The sequence below is a fragment of the Nothoprocta perdicaria genome, unplaced genomic scaffold (genome assembly GCF_003342845.1).
Source record: "Nothoprocta perdicaria isolate Ctin4 unplaced genomic scaffold, notPer1 scaffold_195, whole genome shotgun sequence".
Taxonomy (NCBI): Eukaryota; Metazoa; Chordata; class Aves; order Tinamiformes; family Tinamidae; genus Nothoprocta; species Nothoprocta perdicaria.
In genome coordinates, this window is record NW_020455149.1 from 1009473 (window position 1) to 1030497 (window position 21025).

General features: G+C 38.1%; 1 protein-coding gene across 1 annotated transcript in view; it reads left to right on the plus strand.

The window, feature by feature from the left end:
- DGKI (diacylglycerol kinase iota) overlaps positions 1–21025 on the plus strand; it is a 201707-nt gene that overhangs the window by 83509 nt on the left and 97173 nt on the right. The window contains exons 4-11 of the mRNA XM_026037282.1: positions 2248–2343; positions 5004–5078; positions 7284–7340; positions 8484–8549; positions 12739–12810; positions 13414–13530; positions 18871–18945; positions 20749–20844. Of these exons, the coding sequence (XP_025893067.1) occupies positions 2248–2343; positions 5004–5078; positions 7284–7340; positions 8484–8549; positions 12739–12810; positions 13414–13530; positions 18871–18945; positions 20749–20844 (654 nt within the window). The remainder of the gene's footprint in view (positions 1–2247; positions 2344–5003; positions 5079–7283; positions 7341–8483; positions 8550–12738; positions 12811–13413; positions 13531–18870; positions 18946–20748; positions 20845–21025) is intronic.

The window sequence follows — 21025 nt, forward strand, 5'->3', positions numbered from 1 at the left end:
AGGATGAGAGATTTTGAAATATTGGTTTGCTGGAACTGAAATTGTGAGTTTTTATACTTTGCTGTGAAATTGTTTATATTCACTGCCACTGATATCTGAGGTGTGCCATTTATACTGTGATAGAATTTGTACGCTTTATTGCCTGATCTTGTCTGAACTCTCTTATACCACAGACTAAAAAGACTACTTATTTGTTTTATTTATACGGCAATAAAGAAGTCAGACATACGAATCCATGACCCAATCAGGAACAGTAAAGAACAAACGCTAAATGCGTCTAAACTAAGTTATGGAAATAGACCACTTCATCTTTAGAAATCCTGGGTGGCAAGTGGACTGAAAGGAAGGGTGTTTAATCTGTATATTTGTTATTTTTATTTTCTTTTTAATAGCATTGTATATCCTGATTAAAACCCCCAGGAGCTGTGTGCTTTCTTACTTAGCTTCCTAAACTGATCCTTCCTAAGCATCTTTTTATAATCTATAAAATTTAGCTCTAGGTCATAATATAAGCTTGTGTCATTCTTCTGCAAGCAATGAGCTCAGGTTGAACGCAATTTGAGAAACTCACGTCTTTCTGCTTTGGTCCTATTGTTTTGTCTGGTTCCTCATAAACCAGACAGGAAGTTAATATTTTGGACAAGACAGTGCACATAGTCATTTTATTAGTATGGTGTGACTGAACTTCCGTGAAATGCGGTAAAGAAGAGGTAGTTCTTGCTAGGAAAAAAATGCTTTAATTTGAGGAGAAACTTGAAGGAAATAAATTTACCATKTGAGTAAGCTTGAAGTTTGCCAATCTCTTTTAAGTTCTTAAAGCTATTTTGCATTGTGTTAGCATTGAGTGGCCTCACACAAATGATTTGTGCTAAGACCATGCAATTTGGGAAAATTCCTATCCCAGGGAGTTTTATATTTAAGTGGACAAGCACGTAAAAGAAGGAAAAGTAATGAGGGCACAGGACAGCCTGTATAAAAGTTGAGGTTAATYCAGGCACCATAGTGCTTGGATTAGCACTATAGTGGTACTTAGGAATCCAAGTCTTGCTTATACAGCGCGTTTATGCTGAGGGATAATCCTGAGTTTAATGGGAAAGTTTTGGATGCAAGTAAACCTGTGGACACGTAGAATTCTCACCAGAAAATCCCATGTTAGTCTTTTCCTCCTGGTTTATTTGAGGGGAGTATAGGTTGTGGTGGGAGTGCACTTGCACAGTTCTGGACTACTAGGGATGCACTCAGGCTTCAGAAGCCAAAGGATTTTATCAGTTTTGCTTCCCTGCGTTACCTAAGAAATGCACAAGGCGAAAGAGAAACTTTCTCATTTCATCACTTTGAAACTGTCAGTGTTATTTTAACTACATTATTTTAACCAAAATGGCTATTTCGGGGCATCCTGCTGTCGGACGCCATCTGTTTGGTGCGCGTCATCATTTGTGACTTCTGCAGTGTGGGAACTAAATGTCAGAGGCTGTCAAAGCGTTTTCCATCATGCTCTAATTCTGGCTGAATAGAATTCCTGTTTATTCACTGTGCTTAAACAGCATACTGTAAACTTTTTAGGTATTCTTTAAGTTAACCTAGCATTACAGTATAGTGAAAACTGTAGTCATTATGCAACCACATTTCCTTGGCCAAGAATTTTTAAAAAAGAAAGGGTCATTTTTGGTCAAATGAAGAGGCTTTCACAGATAGATCAAACATTGCTTTGTTAATCATTTCTAACTGTCAGTGTGCTAACTCTAATTTTTGAGAGCATTGCTTTAACTTATTCTTTGATGTATAAAATTAAGCTGTAGCCTCAGTTGGATACTTAAGCTTTGTGGAAGTTTAGTTTTCAAAAATTTGTGGGAGTTTAGTGCTTGTGTTTTTGTTTCACCTCCTTTGATTTTAATTGCTTTAAAACTATGTGTATATCTCATGCTTATGAAACTGAGAGTCCCAGTTAAACCAGGCATCATGCAGGAAGATGATGAGTGAAGTTCTCTGTGCAAATACATCCATTCTGATTTATGACACATTATTCATTTTTATCATCAGCATCCTTTAAGCAGGGATGGTCAGCTAGGGCAATATAGTGATGGTTTTGTGCTGCTGAAGAATGTTCAACAGTGTGTGYGGGTGTGTATGAGGGTTTATTTTGTTTGGTTGGTTTTGGGAATTGAAATCAGATCTCACATTTCTGGGAAATATTCTTTAGTCGCCTGGATGACTTCTCAAACCAGGTTAACAATCATCTTTTCTCAGGAAAATGCTGTGAATGGAGAGCACTTGTGGCTGGAGACCAATGTTTCTGGGGACCTCTGCTACCTGGGGGAGGAAAGCTGTCAAGTCAAATTCTCAGTGAGTGTTACTTTTTCAGATTTCGTGCTTTATTTCTGAGGCAAAGAGCCTAACTTTAGACAGATACATTGCTCAGAAGCTTTTAATTATTTACTGCTATTGTTGATGCCTGTGCTTCCAGAGAAAGAATGCAAAAGAAGCAAAAGCCTTAGCAGGACTAGTATTTGACTAGCATTAAATACAGTGTTGTCTGGAGAAAATTTTTAATGACCCAGGTTATTAAGACAATGACACAGGATTTAATGTGTAGTTTGCTTAATATAGTAAGGAAGAAAGATTAGATATTGAAGTATTTCAGAAAAGCTGAAAGAAATCAGTCTTTTAYTTATATATGCACATATATCAATGAGAGTAGAAGGTCTGATGATTGTATTTTTACTTAACGACTGCAAGGGTTTGAATTATGCAAACCCTTGTTTGCATTCTTCAGCAGTAAATAGGATATTCAAGGTTTTCCTTCTTGTGTTGAACCTTTTTTATACATATCAGAATAACTTCTACTGGAGTGATCTCAAAACCTGGACTGACTATGGTGTCACTGTTACACTTTTATTCTACCTCATTTCTCTTCACCAAACTACTATTTAAGTTGAATTGTTTCAGCAGAAGAGATGAAAAAAACCTTCCCTCAGTATTTAGGACAGTTGGTGGGACAGGGGAATTCTGAGCTTTGAGTCAATGTTCAAGACAACATCGTGACCCTTGGATCGCAAAGCAAATGTGTGGAGTTCTTATTCTTGGTGATCTCTGCAAATAGTGCCTGGGTCTCTCTGTGATACCATCTGTTTGATTTTCTTAAAAAGTRCTTAGGTAATTTCATCCAAACCAAGCATTTTGATTCAACAATACCTCCACTTTTGGGGGGCACTTTTTGGGGGGCACCTATAATTTCCTGAGCGAATTACATGTCTAATGGCTTATTACATGAACGCCAAGCCCGAGAAGTGCGTGCTTGTTGCTACCAAAGACTGTTCAAGCAAATTGCTGATTTGGGGCCAATATTTCAGGTAATTCTCACTGTGTTTTACTCTCTACTTGCTTTGATCCGAAGGCCAAAGCTGGAGACAGAATTTTTGACTGTATGGACCTTTGGTCTGACCCCATATGGTTCTTCTTTACCTTCTTAGTAGAAGTTTACTGTCAAACTGAGCAAAACTTCTTCACAATTTAGCTCATTGAAGGTAGCATGGAAATGCAATTATGTGCTATGTTTGATTTGACAAGATTAGCCTTAGCATTTTATAGGTGATATATATATGTGTATATATATAGATGATATAGGTGATATATATATAGATGATGACACACTTTTCTAGTCAGTAGCTGTGGAGATGTTGAAATATATGGCAGAAGCAGTAGAGTTTAAGATTTGTAAGTTCTTTCTTACCTGGCCTTTGCTTAAACCTGACTGAGATTCTGACTTTTCTGTTTCAAGTTTTAGCATATGGGCCCCCTCCGGGAGAAAGCAGTATCTGAGAAAGCAGTATCTGTTTGTATAACATGGTATAGTGTATAGGGCTTTCAGTACTGTAGAAGTGGAGCTGGATATCCAATTAACATTACCTGGGGTTAGTTTAACTCAATCCATTAAACAGGTAATGCTTTTCCAGTTCAAATCGTTTGAAGAGATACTATTTCTTTCCGAGCCTACCTTGCTCTTCCTTTGACTTTTCACATGTAGACAAGGTAGATTTCTAGATCAGGTATTTTAACTGGAAAAAATGGCCAAAAACAAAAATAAAAAACAAACAAACAAAMAAAAMCCCAAACAAACAAAACCTGTAATTGCAGGGACTTTGTAGAAGACATTAGGCCATATAGAATGTGGATTTTTATTCTCTGGAAACTGGATCTTTTCATAACAAAGCAAAGAAAGTACACATGAAAGAAAAGATACAAAGTCTAAATTTTTACTAGCCTTCACTATATACTTACACACTATACTTACATATATACTTACACACTATATACTTACACAATGGTTGTAAACTACTTGCAATGGCACCAGAGTTCAAAAATCAAGAGAATGCTTTAAAAAATCCAACTACTCAAAAAATAGCTGCTTGTAAGGGTTTTCCTTTATTTGATTTTTGAACTTTTTCATCTTGGAGATTCATTGCTTTATGTCATCTCACTCCTCTGGCTAAACCTGGAAAATAAAAATTAAAAAAAAAAAAAAAATAAGTTAATCTCAAAATTTCTGTCCTTCTAACTCAGGTCTATAAGGTAAACTTCTGTTAATGTTACTTGATTCTAGCTTATTAGATTGAGTAGATGCATGAAGAGAAAAACCCTAAAACCCTAAGTGCGTTCCCTCTCTCCTGGATACATTCTCTTGCCTTTGATAGGCATCTTGGCAGGCAACTCCTTGATGCCTGYCAAGATGCCCTGTGATCTGCACTGTAATCTGCTGCCTAAAATGGGCCTTTTGCTACTTGTTCACAAGCTGGATTACTATGTCCCGCTGTCTTTCACAACCTCCACATCTTTAGTTGAAGAACATCAAACTTTTTTTTTTTCTTTTCAATATCTAAACCAATGGCGAGTTTCGGGAGAGGATTAATATATGTTGTACAAAGAGAGATGTCTCTCATTTGTCAGCTAACGCTTGTCCTCCCGTGACCATCTCCACGCACCCACACCTCCCTTTCCTCTTGCAGAAATCAGCTCTGCGGAGGAAATGTGCTGCCTGCAAGATTGTGGTCCACAATGCGTGCATGGAGCAGYTAGAGAAGGTAAGACATTGCCACCTTCTGGAACCTGACTTGGTGACACTCTTGTAATTCCCTCACTAAACTTCTAGCCTGAAAAACACCATACAGGAAGTTAGTTTTTTTTATCGGTATCTTTACAATATACTTGCTAAAAAGTTCACTTAGAAAGTCCTATTTTTTAAATAGATTTCTTTCAAACCCCATGTACCAGAAAAGAAGCCCTTACGCTTTYACATTTTTTAGAATTAAAAAGTAATTTCCCCCTACTCCTAGATTAAAGATTGAAGTTAGAMAATGTAGTTTCCTGTCATGCACGAAATTGGCCTCTTAAAATTTCACAGCTAAACTCAGCATAATTCGGCTTATGACAACTAAATTTATTATAAGCAATGCAGCATAGGATACTAGTATAACTTTTTCTTTGTGTGTTTAGTTTAGTACAACGCACCATTTCCTCCTCTGTTTCCTGAAAAATGAAATTCTTATTGTTTCAATTGGATATGTTAAGCCTTTTATTTCTTGTATCACTTTGGTGGAATACATCCTTCTTCCCATTTCTTTCATGGAGCCCTCCTCACCCTCAGATGCCTGCAGGCTGTCAGTCATGGACTTTCCAACAGTGATTCATCTTAACTGCACCTTACCTATAATATTTTAAAGATTTTTTTGTGGTATCTGTGTAAAAAATATGGATGGGAATATCCCCGTTGATATCATAAGAGCTTTATTCTTCCTCCTGGATGTTTGGAATGTGGTCCTCCATAAAAGAAGCAAGTGGATACATCCCAGTGTTTCAGCTTGTGTTGACAAATGTCATGGTGAACACAAGTCAACATTTTACCAGTGAATTTTTCATGACTTCTGTCATCAGCAGCAATGCTGTTCCCCATTGCCCAGCTAGCTGGTGGTGTGCCCAGCAAAGTAACACTTGGGTAAAAGCCACTCTGATCTTCATTATGTACAAAATTCATCTCTTGATAGACAGCTGTTATGAAAGTCTACCTCGCTCTTACAATTCCCTTAAGCCACATGGAGTTTAAAACTGGTGCACAGGCCTTCTTTTTGGCCTTCTGTCCAAAGGTAAGTTTCTAAATAAAATAACAGAAAGCTTGGAGTCTTTTTTTAACTTGGTAGGATTCAGAGGTGAAACAATTAATTGCAACACCATATGAAGAGCAAAGGAGGAACACTGTGTGTTGTGGATTTCACTTGTTTTTAATTATCAAATATTTTGGTTCACTTTTTTTCTGTTTCTTTTTTTTTTCCTGTCATTTGATTTACTATTTATAAAGCCATGTAAAAAGAGAGAAGACTTTGTTTATATGGGCAGGACATAGGTTGTATTTAAAATAGTGGAAGCTTGACCCTTGCAGCTTCATAGTAAGAACACTGCTCAACCATGCTTTTAAGTGCTTTATTTTTTTGAAGGCTAGCCAAAAGGAAGAAGAAAAAATGCCTAAGATTGAATCCGTTTACTGAATCATTATCTCATTTCCTTTTCATTCTTTCCATGGATTCCCTTTTTCCTCTCTTTTTCTACCCTTTTTTCTTCTTTCCTCATTTGCTTTCTTCTTATTTCTATTTCTTTTCTATTCTCAAAAGCTGTTATATTATTTTGCTCATCTTCCATTCTCATTATTTATTTTATGCCTTTTTTCCTCTTCAATTTCTTAAAAACATTTTCTGTTTATGGWACCTATTTCTGCATCTCTTCCTCTCTAAGAAAGAGGGAGCGCCGCACTGCATGAGGCAGTGCTGTGCTGCTCCAATGGTTTGGAGCATGGGGAGTGGATAAAAAAGAACAGTCTAAGCAAAGGCAGAAACGTAGGGTAACGTCAGTGAAGACACCAAGAACTGTGCTTTCTCCAAAGATTTCATCTATGAGGACCTAAAGCTGAGGTGTGCAAAAGGATCTTGTGCAGTTAGGTTTCCAACTCCCAGTGACTTYTGAAACTTCAGCTTAAGTCTGTTTTTGTTGCAAATGACCTTTATAAAAGCAGATGAAGCCTTTCTTCTAGGCCAGGGGAAGAGAGGTCAAGCAGGTGATCTGGGTAGGCAGTTGTATTATGGCACACGAAAAGAGATTTTATAACAGTCATGCAAGTTACTTTGTTTAATTACTGAAGCTGATGTTTCTAACAACGTTTTTGAAGGCCTAGACTTAACAATCAGAGTAAATTCTTTCTTGGCTCCTTTTCAGCTCTAACTGCTTTATTTTAATGGCAGATTAATTTCCGCTGCAAACCGACGTTCCGAGAAGGGGGCTCTAGATCTCCAAGAGAAGTAAGTACTGCACAAGTGACATTTTTTTTTATTTTTTTTGCTTTGACTTGTGTGTTGAGTCACCTGGTATGGAGATGTAGCAGTGCTTTTAGATTCAGAGGAGCTGTAGACAGAGATCCTGCTTCCTGTGGGACATGTTCTCTTCCCTGGAATGAGCTTAACATGAATTCTAGCTAAAGCACTATATTACTTACGCTAGCAGGAATCATTTCATCTTTTTGATGTCTCATTTCCCATTCATTCAGCTATTCTGTCTACTTATATTTTTAGTATAATTTCTTTCTTTCTTTTTTCCTGATCTTGAGCTAGTCTTTTTGCTTATTTTCTCTGATTCTGTGTCCTCCTGTTAGCCTCTCTCTTCACTTTTTTTCAAGAAACAGGTTTAGTCTGATAGTCAGAAAAATCAAACATTAAAAAAATTTACGACTTACTTCCAGATACCATGTGAATTCTACCCCTTTTAAGGTGCTGGATATTTATTGTCTGTATTTACATCAGTAAGACAGATATGTAGTTAAAGCTGACGTCTCTGAAGAAAAGCATCCCAACCYGGGAAGGTAACTCTTGAAACTTATTTAAACATCAGGGGATTTTGTCAGGGAGGAAGAATAACTAGGGAAATCTGCAGATCCCTCCATTTCTGCAGCAGGGTCACTTTGCAGCTGGCTAGCAGGTAGCTCAGGTCCCTGCCACATGGGTGAGACTCCTGCTAACCCCATTGCTTGCACAGAAGCAGGGGCAGGAGTCCTACACCCCCACCTGCTTTTTGCCCATCTCCTGCCACCATCCAGGATGTAAATGTCTAGCACATCTCAGTAGAAAGATGTGCTTCTTCCTCCCCTCTTTCCTTTCCCCTGCATTGACCTGTATATTTACTCTTCTTTTTGTAGAAGGGTACTGAGAATAGTTCTGACTGCATTGCAACGTGGATAAARGACATCATCGCATCCTGCAGTTTTGGTTCTGTCTGGGGTTCCCCATAACACAGTTGTTGCATTTTGCTCCAGAAACGATTGCATTGGCAGTCACACATGGCTGGAGAGCCCCTTCCTTCTAYGTCTGTGAACCATTTTCACACAGATTGTACCTCTGAGTACAAACTACTGTCCTTTCCTATAGCATTTTCTTGTTCTTCCCTTGCAGAACTTTGTCCGACATCACTGGGTGCACAGGCGGAGACAGGAGGGGAAATGTAAGCAGTGCGGAAAGGTAAGATTTCCTTTGCATCACAACCATGACACTGGACACTTAACACGTAGGCATTCAGGGTAAATGAATCCATTGTTGTTAATGATRAAGCAGTCTCTTCTTTAGCCATGAACTTTTCCCTCTTGTCTCCTCTCTTACATTTCTGATGGCTCTGACAGAGCACTGTCTTTTTCCTTCATTTGTCATTCCAGAAGATAGCAACTGCCATTGAAATGGAATGGCAGTGAATTTAAAGCAATAAAAGAAAATATTATTCATGAAATACCTAATGAATCTGTAGACTTCATTTATCTTTGAAGTTATTAGTCTTGTTCCATGGCTGAAATTGGGTATCTAAATATTTTAGTGGTTATTAATAGTAGCGTGAGTGAAGCAGGCAGAGATGAGGAGTTAAAGATACTTGCATCTCATGCTTCCAGTCATAAGCCTGTGGAAAAGAATTAATGCTCCCCAATATCTTCAGCTTGGCACTGTACATGTATATGTTGTCTGCCTTCCGCGTGATTGTTAACCCCTTTTGAGAGAGTTGGAGAARAGAGGTACTATGTTCGTATTTTACTTCAAATGAGGATTGTATTTTGCAAGGGAATTTCCTGATCATCACCACATACCATGGTTCACACCTGGGGCTGTGTTATAGCACAAGTGAATTCCTTTTAGATTAAGCTTAATTAAAAGGCTAATGCAAGGCCTAATGCCTTGCAACCACTGAGAGCATTCAGTCCACAGGAGCAGGCTAAAACTAATCCAAAGTAAAATCCTCTGAAAATATCAGTGTATAGTTTCCTTAGGATTAATAGGACCTATGATTCTACTGTTCCAGATTACTTGCTAGTCTGGTTATAGCATATATAGTCTGATTTAGGCTACAAAGTCCTATCTAGCCAAATATTCAACAAGGGTTTGCAATAAATAATTATGGAAAAGTATGAGTAGAGGCAGGTGTTTAGTGATGCATCTTAGAAATATCTTATAGTATCTTATAAATACAACTTGTTAATATAATGATTGCTTCATATAACTTATAAGATACTCATAAATATAGAACAGTTATAAAAACCCCTTTAGAAAGGAGTTATAAAACTCTTTTATGTGTTACTTTTAAYGGCTTGTGGATTGATGCGGGGCTTTGTTTTCTCTATATATAGCGGTAAAGTTCAAATTTCTAGTAGAAATTCAATTCTGCTTCTCAGATGTTTTAGCAGAGATCTCCATGCAAGTAATTCATTTGTTGACAGTATCTGAGTTGTAAAAATACCTAGCTTTCATACAGTAACATGCACTGCAAGTCTTCTTGAGAACTATAGAAACAAGATAAATATCTTAGGAAAGTGTGTACAATATTAAATTGTTACTTCCCCAACATTGATCTTATTGATAAATAGGTTTATTCTTAATGAYAAATGAGTTTGGGGAAATAACCAAGACCCACTGGAGCTAGACCTGATTATGTGCTGTGCATGTATGCCTGTGTTAATGTAGACTTTGATCCTAATTATTTGGACAGATTCTAGTCACCCATGCAAGCTGTGGATTCAGGTGCTCTTTTCCTCCAAATATATTTCCTCTGGTATGAACAACTGTTTACTTTGACAAGAACAACTCACAACATGGAATTTCATGTGTCACACAGGAATCGTGTTCCTGTGAATCAGGGTTAATCAGGTAGTATTTAATTGATATTCTCACAATGGTGGAATTAATCTTCCACTCCAAAATTTATGAATTTGTGCATAAGACTTTCTTGCATGACTCAGGAATGAAATAGAAAAACTGTTTTTTTTTGTTTTCTGGGAGAAACTGAGAGAAAATCATGGGAAGAAGAGATGATTTCTGTTGGAGTATTCAAAGGCTCCAGTGTGACAACCTGGCAATGACAACCTCATATTTGTCATTTTATTTCATTAGTTCCTTTACTAGTAAAGCTGGGCTTCAAATAATTACTAGTATACCTCAAACACGTAACCTTAGGAAGAGTTAACTCACATTTGCAAAACAATTTGAGGAAGGAAATTGCTGCTTATCATTAATATGTTTTTATTGCTGTTTCATTTTCTCTAATGACTCCCTAAAAGCCAAATGGCTTACTGGATAAATGAAAAATGGTCCACCCAGAACCAGACAAGCTGCTCAGTCCATATGCTTAAAATATACCACTGGCAGGCCATGGAATTAATGTATTGGATTCTAGGATTTATTAACTGCAGTTTGGAGRGGGGGTTGGATTTCTTTCCTATTGTTAAATCTAGAAGAAAATAAAAAAAAAAAGTTTTGTTCATGAGGGGCTGAAATAATTCTCTTTTCTAATTTTTGGGGCAAGAAGGAGTAAGGTTTGTGAGAAATGTTAAGAAGTGGTTATCTAATTGAGAGAGAATAAAATAATTTGTCAAACGTAAAACCTCTGTTCCAACACTCATACAGCTACTACCAAGCGACAGTGGCTCTTCTCATGCTAATGCTCAATGGCAGGCCTGATCTGCCCAGCCAGAAGCATCTTGCCGGCTTGTCTTTGTAAAGCCATTTGGCCATGCGCCATTACCAAGCCTGAATAAGCCAAGTCACTTTCCTTGTGAAAAAATGTGCTCTCTGAGATTTTCTGAATGCAGAACATGAGAGATTAGGGAACAATTTGGAAAAATCTAGGTAGCACCAGGTACGATCTTGTGCACTTGTCCTAAATTGGTGGTGTGGTATATCTGGCAGACTGGTTTGAACACAAGCTGGAGGGGTCTGCTACTGGCCAAACAGCCACAACAAGCACTTGTGCGTGGTGGGCGGTCAGGGAGACACTTCTCCTCTTCATTGCCCTGGCAGGACTGTTTTCTGCCACCATTTATGGACAGACTATGGTTCAGTTCCTCATTTGACAAGATCAGCCTATCTCTATGTGAATTTTTGGTTGTTAATTCAATTCTCTTTTTTCCTTAATGCTCTTGACATTCTCATTGCATTGAGCACCAGTGGGCTCGTTTTTTTTTTTTTTGCCTCTGTCCATTTTCTGTCTTTTCTACAGCAGCTAGCACAAGGGGGAGCTTTATTGTAGAAGCAGCAAGGCAGTTTTCTTATAGTTATTACTAAGTTAGATAATAATAATCCTTTATACTGCATCCTAACCATTGAACAACAGGTAAGAGATTTAAGTAAAACTCAACATGTCAGAAAGAAAACTGACTCACWACTTCATGACCTAAGAGAGAGCCTTTCAATTAGGAAGAAAACTCTGGGTGCTCTAAGGGCTCCAGTGCCCTAGTGTTGTAGTGGAGAAAGGCTTGATAGAAGTCTGTGATTAAAGGATACAGACAACTGCAGATTTGAAAGAAGTCTAATTTTAGCAGTGGAGGTGACTAAAGCAAGTGGAGTGTTGGACTTTCTATCCCTAGAGCCATCAACCCAGATCAATTCATTTTATGGATAAAATAAGCTTTAACTGAACACAAGTTTTTAGATTATAACTGCTGTGGCTGTTGGTTGCCTGTGCTATGTACATGAAAATTATATGTGATCTAATAGTCTTTTCTAGCTTTATAATGTAAAGTTATGTGTTCTGCTGAAATTACTTTCTATAAAAATAAACTCCTCCGGGAGAGACTAAAATTTCATACTTGCTTATACTTATAAATAAATAAATAAATACTTTGTTTTATATCTGATTTGAATCAGGACACCTTGTTTTGGGAACTGACTAAAAAGATTTTGATCTGAGTCAGCTCAGTAAAACACTAAGCTTAATTTCCCTATTGGAACACTTCCACATAGCATTGTAGTTGATTGCACTCTGTTGTATTAAAAATAAATAAAGAAAGAAAACTTAAATGCTTGTCTACATTTAGGGAAAAAAAAGATAATGATAAGAAATTTTGTTTAATTGAAAATCTGTGTCTTAGTCAGATCTGTAGAAATTAAAAGTCATTCCCTCTCTGTTTCTTTTTCTCTGTCCTTCTTAGCTACCGAATTTAAGGCAAAAAAGATATGTTTTTAAAATGTCGTGTGTGAAGATGTCCCAGTTGAAGAACTTTCACTAAAAATCCTGTCGATATTTTATTCAGGCTCAGGGTCTGAGAACTTTGAGGATTAAGTAGTTAATGTACCTGAGCACCTTGAATTGGTTTAGTCTAGCATAGTCACTTGTCAAGGGTCAAGTTTATTGCATTTGGGAGGAAYTTAATCTTTTTTCTCTTGCTTATTCCAGGGCTTTCAGCAGAAATTTTCCTTCCATAGTAAAGAGATTGTGGCCATCAGTTGTTCCTGGTGCAAGCAGGCGGTAAGTAGACCATACAAGTGCCACATGCTCTAGGTGTTCCTGCTTGAGCAGGGAAGTTGGACTAGATGATCTCTAGAGGTCCCTTCCAACCWCAACCATTCTGTAATTCTGTTATGCTTGAGAGTAGCAGCTTCTCTAAATTGTCCCACTGCAAGCCATTTCACTTGTCCTGGCTCTCTGTTTTCTTTCTCAAGGATTCTACCTCTTTTTTTTTTTTCCCATTCTGTTCCTTTTGTTTAAGATACTCCACAATTTTTTTGACTGGCACATGACTCTTCCTAGGAGAAGTGTCTTGCTGCACTGTACTGCTGTTGTCTGTCTCTCATTGATGTCTTATTGCTGCCTGTTGAGGGGGTCAATGAGCTCTTAATATATATGACCGTGTCAGCCTGGATTGTGGTCCAATGCATGTTTACCTTGAGACAGATGTGTGGTAGAAAGCATGAGAAGGGAAGGTGGTCTTAATATCTATATTCCTAAAACTCCCATGGTCCAGAGGACCTGGAAAGACAGTGAAATTTGGAACATTGCTTCCATTTTTGCACTTTTATTTTCCTCCCCTACCTCTCCATGCTTCATCTGTCTTTTTATTGACTTTTCCAGTTTCACAACAAAGTCACCTGTTTCTTGCTGCATCACATTGAGGAGCCATGTTCCCTGGGGGCCCACGCTGCTGTCATTGTGCCTCCCACGTGGATCATTAAGGTGAAGAAACCTCAGGTAACTGCATGCTGATGTCTGTTTCTAAAGCTCTGCAGGGCCAGCCTGGCTTTGGCTCTCAGTACTCCTCCACTATGGCATGCTTATTCAAACCTGTCTATATCCCTGAAACACAGCATACATTCATGGTGATTATGAACCTGTATCTTCCCGCCCTTCCATCCAGCACTTCAGTAGATTTCCTTCCTTCCTTTGTTTGTGATGATTAGTAATAAATAAGACTTTTTTTTCTGAGCAGTCCGGATCAGGTTTGTTCCTCTTATTGTGATTTCAGCTCTAGCATACTGCAAGAAATCCCTCCCGTGCTGTAGGCAGTCAAGCATGTTTCATTAAGTAGAGCTGAGCAAATAGAAAGAAAAACTGTCCACAAACAATTACTTGAATTGTAGTAAGAATTGCCTGTGACTCGACTGGTATCTGTCAGAATTTGTCATCAATGTACAATCATGTCTTATTCACATCAGTGCTTGTCAAATTCCAGCAGTAATCTTACATACTCACTTAGATGCAGGTAACGAATATTAGACTTTGAGGTTGTATAATGGATATGATGTGTTTTTGAGATGATAACACACTGATCAACACAATAGAGAGAGAGGTATCCAAAAGAGAGCTGGTCAAAACACAAAAGGGGTTTCTCATTCTTTGAAAGTCAGTTTTCATTCCAGGCTTCAATAAAAGAAACAGACAAAGAAACTCTGAACRTGTCAGGAAACCAGAGAAGCTGCTAAAAGCTGTATTTAAGAAACATTGGAACAATATATTTCTGAAACAAATTGTTTTGGAGATTGAAACTTCTCACGTGTTCTTGAGGCAGAAATCTAGATTTATCAAGCAGTGATACGCAGTTCTTATGTTAGCACTTCAGTCCCTGGAAAATAAACAAGGGCTTTTGGGGTTTATGTCCTGGTTGGCAGCAAGAAGCTGAGAAGCTCAAGCTGCAGACAAGGTGGTAAGTGACCCAGAGATTTCTCTCATAAAACTAGAAARATGTCCAAGCTATAATACTGATCATTCTAAAAGAAATGATCTCTGTAGCTTTGATGTATTTTTCTATACCCCTCTTCTGGTTGTTTTACTGCAGCCTCTTCCAGAGAAATAATTTTCCTCTCTCATTTAAGAATCTATTTGAGTCACCAGAAGGGACTTATTCTCCTTAGCTAATTTTGAGCACTTGTATAGTATTTGCTACAAAAAATGAGTCTTGCTTTTTCCCTGTGTTCTTAAAGTGACTATATGGCCTACAGCTCTTTCGGGGCTGTTCAGACAGCGGGCTCCATAGCAGGCAGAGTGCCTGGAAGCTGTGATTTGGCCTGTAGCCGCAAAAGTTGTGACTTCAAGGGTCACTCACCTGGGGGTGGATCCATGAGGTTGTGTTCCTCATGGCTGGAAATCACTAGGGCAGACTCACTAACCATTGCAGTCCAGCCGTGGAAAGGGGGCACTGCCAGGGTCCCTGGGTTTCCTGCCTTGACATGGAGGAAGGGAGACTGAAAGCACCACATCCCTGTCGTCTGTCAGGTTGAGTCTTCAGAGGTGAAGTCTCAAATCCTTGGTTTCAGCATGTTTAGGACCAGGTATATGTGTGTAACCAGTAATTTGCTGTGCAAAATACTGAACCATTTTGGAGTCTTCAGATTTTTGGCATAATACTGCATTTCTATTTGTTTGTTTTAAAGAAATTCATATTCTCCACCCTGCTGTTTTTGACCAGCTCTACTTTTGCGTTATTATAAATCTCTTTACCCTATATGCAGGTTTGATGAACAGTCTCAAATATCCACCCTATTCAAATCACAGAATAGAAAAAAAAAATTGCAAGTTCGTATAGTAAATATGTATAAACAGCGGTCTTATTTCTGTTGTGGAACATACAAGATATATTTGTGTAGAAACCTTTTTTTGTTGTGTATTATTTCCTCAGCTCTATTTAATTACTCACATTGGTCATAGACAACTTCTGAACTGAATTCCCTATCCATATGAAATTGATTTTAGTGGTGCTTTCATCCCGTTTGTTTGTTATTCCTTTAAGTGAATAGATGGCTTTTCATAGCAAAATCTTGCCTTGATTTTTTATTTCTCCTTATCTTTTTAATTTTATTCCTCTCCTTTTGCAAAAACAAAAACATTTTTCCATGCTTATTACGTACAGCGTGGGTCACCACCTTTCAACTACTGGACGTGAATAAAGAGCAAGCTTCCCTTCTGATTACCAGTATTGTAGTAGAGAAATATATTGCTGTAATTGCTTAAGGACAAATCTCTGCTGACAACCCACATTCTAAATGGGGAGCTTTTGCTTCTTGCAAGCAACTGATTACAAGATAAAGATCATTCAGGATAGTTCAAATTCCTTTGAGATAGGTGGTAGCCCTGTATGTAATGATTCATTTACATCAATGGAAAATTTCCAGTACCTATTTCATGTTTTTGAGAACACAAGCCACTTCTCTAACTTCTTTACTGATTTTTGGTATTTCTGTACAGTGTTGGCAGTGCTCCACAGAAATACCCAACTCCAATGTCAGCTCCAATTTCCTGGGGTTCAAGTTAAATCCCTGCTCCAGGCTATGAAAGCAGGTCACCCCAGTTGTCTAGTGGTCATCCKTTACATGTGAGGCTTGGTGGCCTGAGGAAGCTTGTGGCTGTTGCCACAAGGAATGGATTTACTCTGCTTGTGTTGCAGGAGGAAAGTAGGTTGCAAAGAGAATCTGGCTAATGTACTACTGATTCAGCTTGTCTTCTGTTGTTTGGGAAGGCAAAGGCAGTAACTTAAAATTCTAGCTTTCTGTTCAAAGTGAGGAAATATGGTGCCTTCTCCCTCTCCTTTGAGGAACTTCAAAAAAGGCTAGAGAGTATACTCCTATGCATCTTTCTTTCCTTACTTGATTGCTGATGGCAGCTAGCTTGTCTGACTGTTTTTCAGGCAGAAGATGGTCAGATTGACATTCTTATAAGTTGTCAATTATTTTCATCATGTGGAGAACAGCATGCTAAAATGCTTTTGAAAATGAAGGGTAAAATGTACAAGGGTGAAAGGGATCCACTGGTTCTGCATACGATAGGTAGTCCTTGGACCTTACACCGCTCAATATCACACAAAGACTCCAATTCTTCCTCTAGCTAAGCTTGCTTAGAAGAAATGTAGTGACCATGCCATAATCCCACAAATCTCTCTTTGAAGATGACCAAATTGACATCCACAAAGGAGAGGTTTCCTTTCTAGAGGCAAGTTAGGATTTACATTTCGTGCAAACTTAAAGGTATGCTTTCCTATCAAGCACTTCGCTGAATAACATTGTGCTTGTAAAATATTTGTCTTGTTGTGTGGACAAGGTAGTACACATCCAYTTCTTCTGTTTACCATGTGAAGACTGATGAGTACTCTTGGCTGTTATTCTTCTGCATGACTGCAAAGAAAACCTGCGTATGTTTAATCAGCTTTTTGCCTTTCATCTGCTATAAATATGCACTTGCATTATTGCAGCAAAACTGTAGGTACTGTTAACACTGTAGATGTAGTCATGCTAAAATTGTGAGACATAGTTGCAACAAAAATGTAGCATATTTTATTGCCCTTTTGAGAGTGGAGATGAARAAGTTATCATCATGATGGAGGCCTTGGTTAGAACTCTTTCTTTGATATGGCTGTATGCCTCTTCCAGATTTACCCATAAGAGAGCTCCAAGAAAGGAGCTAAGTTGTAACTGGTTCTAAAGGCAGCTGCATTTAAACATTTGAAAACTATTTTATAATGTAGACAGGATTTTACTGAGCTGCCTTTGCTCTTTCCCTGGCAAGAATGGACTTAGCTCCACATCCCCAATTAGTGCAATCCTTGTGGCTAATCATGCTTTCAAGATCACTCTTGTATGTAACAAAGTAGAGAAGAGTAAGAGTCATCATTGTTTTCAAAATTTTCAGTAAGCAGCAAGGTGTGAATATGTTACTGTCCACAAGGAAAGTTGAGAGGTGATAAAAAGGCAGGAGATCTGTGCTCTACAGCAGGCTTTTCTTGGATGGGGTGAAAATGAGGACAGTGTCTTTAGGTATTTCAGTCAGATGACTGCCAGGCCGTGAGCTTTCTACATTTCTGAGAAGTCAGGGGAAAAAAAAAATTCTGTATCTAGTGCATCACACTAAAGAATCTGGTACATCATTACTAAAGAATAATTTGAAATTCTGGAAATAGTTGTTAGGTATTAAGCAGAGACTCCAGTATATGTTCCCATTAATGTGGTGGTAGTGCTGTTTAGTGTGCTAGATTAAATAAAGACATGTCACTGATTAGTATTTATGCTTATATATATTATATGCTGATCTCTATTCATTTACTTATTTTTCTTTTAATAAAGTAAGCTTTTGAGTAAGGTTAGAAGAGAAAATTATTTTTGGATCACATGAGTGGATATCGCTTCTTTCTTGCAGCCAGAAAAATTCAATAAACATTCTTCTAATTTGCTGGTTTATAGAATTTGCTGRTGGTAACTAGACTAAGAGTTGAAATGCTGAGGAAGTATTTACAGTGCAGTTTGTTCTTATCATTATCAGAAGAGGTAATATTTAAGTATCACTAAGCAGGCTATCAGCAATCTGGAGAATAGCTTGATGCAAGTTCTSATTTTCTAGGTTCTGCAAAAATGCAAGTAGTTTTACTTTTTTTCTGTAGATGAGCAACATTGTTACTTAAAACAAAACAAAAACCCTGAATCCTTAAATGTTAACAATTCAGTGGGAGTGCCTTATCAGATGATTACAGGCTTCTTTCCAGGCTGGAAGTGACTTTGCAGAGACAGCATCATACACCATGGTGGCCTACGTTATGTTGAGTCATAATGGTTGCCAGAGCTAAAACTTGTTGTTTCTTTCCTAAAAAAAAAAAAAAAAAAAAAACATGAAAAATATCTTATTTATCATGTTTTTTATTACATCTTTATGCAGGGAGTCTCCATACCAGGAGACGAGCCTGATTGGGCAGGAGACTGGAGCCCCGAAGGGGAAGTGGGCGTCTCCTACCCCTATTGGGAGGGTTGGCAGGTACAACATGTGGTGTTATGTGAGTCTATGGGAGCATCTGATCTTTTTCCCCCCTCACAGCGTGGGAAAGTTTCCAGTTCCAAAGCACCAGTCTGGTCTCCGTGTGTGGCTTTCTCCATAAACGGTGGTGTGGAAGTGTAAAGCATGCAGCGCATGTGATCTAAATTTCGAGCATGTGCCAGATACTCTTATCATCCTCCAAATGGACGTGCATGGTAGAGCTTCATAAAGAGGCTCTGTCTGGGCCTGTCTTTTAAATTTTGTTTTGCTTTTCATGTATTCTTTTTCCTTTTGCTGTAGAACTCGCTGAAGACTTCAACTCGGCGGAAGAAGAGAACGTCTTTTAAGAGGAAAGCCAGCAAAAAAGGAAATGAAGTAGGTATTAAAGAGCTTTGGAAATCAGGAAATCACTTTTATAAATTTATAAATATGGATTTTAAAGTTTTTGCTTTTACATTTTTAATATATGATTTTTCACTGGAAAATTCCACTTCATTGAAATTTTCATGGAAAGAAATAAGTTTTTATACAACTCATTTGAGAAGTTTCCTATGTGCTTGGTTGATTTTTTCAAAAAACAACATACCAGACTTCATAATGACCAATGGCCCYGTGAGATGGTCTTCAATTGAAATGTAAAAGACTTGGATCAAAGGCTTGGTTTCCTTTTGCCAGAGGAAGGATGTGGCGCCATGTTTGTGAAATCCCTGGTGAGTGCATGGACTGCAACAGTCCTGTCTGGTTTGAGGTGGCCCCTCTCAGGAGATCTTCTGCTGTAAAGATTCTAAAAATTACAAGAGTGATGTTGTGTCAGAGAGCGAAAAGAGGTGATWGGTCATATGGTCAAGTTTACCACCTAGCTGGTAGAGGAACTATTTTCCTGTCCCTGTCCTAGTTGACTGATTATGTAGATGAAAACCAACAATCTCATGGGGAGAGATGGAGAGAGACTCACCTCTGCATAGCCGAAGTTTTCTTATAATGTCCTCTCTTGAGTAACGGGAGAGCTGCAGTCCACACTTGAGTCTTTGTGCCACAGCCTGGGTGAGTGCCCTCACTACTGGGCTCTCTGATGTCCTGTGGCATGGGGCAAGYTTTCCTCACTTTATAAAAATCTTGTTAAGGTATGTATGCAAAGTGTAATGTGTGGCCCATCTAAATAGTGCAACRTGAGAAACAGCAGGCCAGCACAGATTACAAAAGGCTGTATCAGTTGCTAACCAAGGTAGAAATTACCARGGCAACCATATCATAATTACCAAAGAAGGATGTAAAGTAAGAAAGCTGGAGCCAATCGTAAGCAGGTAAACATGTGGGCTTTTTATTTTGGATAGGGTGGTGAAGAGGAAAAGCTTTGGAGGAGAAAGGGTTGAAAAATAAGAGGTGGAATCAGATCATGTGAGTGGGGCTGTTTGAGGTATCTGTCAATCTCTTCTATATCAGCYCCTAATCTGTGCAGCTTTTAGTGGGATAGTAAATCTGTTCTTGCTCTGATCATGTCTGCCTCTGAATCACTTCTGCATTTGGGGTAGTACTCCCAAGTCTGAGCATTATGGTTTGTGCTGAAAGATTAAGTGCTCTATATCTTTCAAAATACCTGCTTGTATCTTTTTTTTTTGTAATTTTAATTTCAAATTCATGAAAATTTACTGCTTATTGGCTTCTAAGTTTATTTGGTGACTTTACATTATTTCCTGCAAGTAGATATTCATCTCACTGATATAATACATAACATTCATACAAAGGAGGGAGGGCCGGCAAGGCCAAGTATTCAGATTGAGAGGATCATTTGTAACAAAGTGCTGATACTACTTGTCCGTTAGATGGAATTCATGAAGTAAGTAGTTACTATAATTTTATTTTCTATTGGAAAATTGTTCATATAAAAATTACAATTTATCAGACACAGTATTAGAGCTGAGTGAGTAATTGTTTCAGGAGGAAGGATATTGAGAGGTTTAGCAAAATAATTTTGGATTAGCATGAAGTAATTTTTCTTACTAAATTGTCCCAGCTGGATAAATTAGTCCCAGCTGAGCCACCAGATAATGTGGCAGTACTATTTCCAATAGCTGAGGTAGTTTTGTCAGAGTTCACAATGCACTCACTATGTTATGCCAGGGAGACTTATTCTTTGTGTAACTTTTATTAATTTTTTTCCCTGCTTCTACTCCTCAGGATAACAAAGGTCGGCCATTTGTGATAAAGCCTATCTCATCTCCACTCATGAAGCCACTACTGGTTTTTGTCAATCCAAAAAGTGGAGGGAATCAGGTAAGAACATAATCTCTATTCAGTTTACAAAGTTTTATTTTAATAACTATTTCTAGAGATAAAAATAGCTTTGGGGCAGTCACAGACATGGAGAGTTTTATGCAACTGTACTGTAGCCTCTTGTGCTGAGTGTTGAATGGTCTTTCCACTTGAACTGTTGCTTAAATCTTTGAGTAGTCAT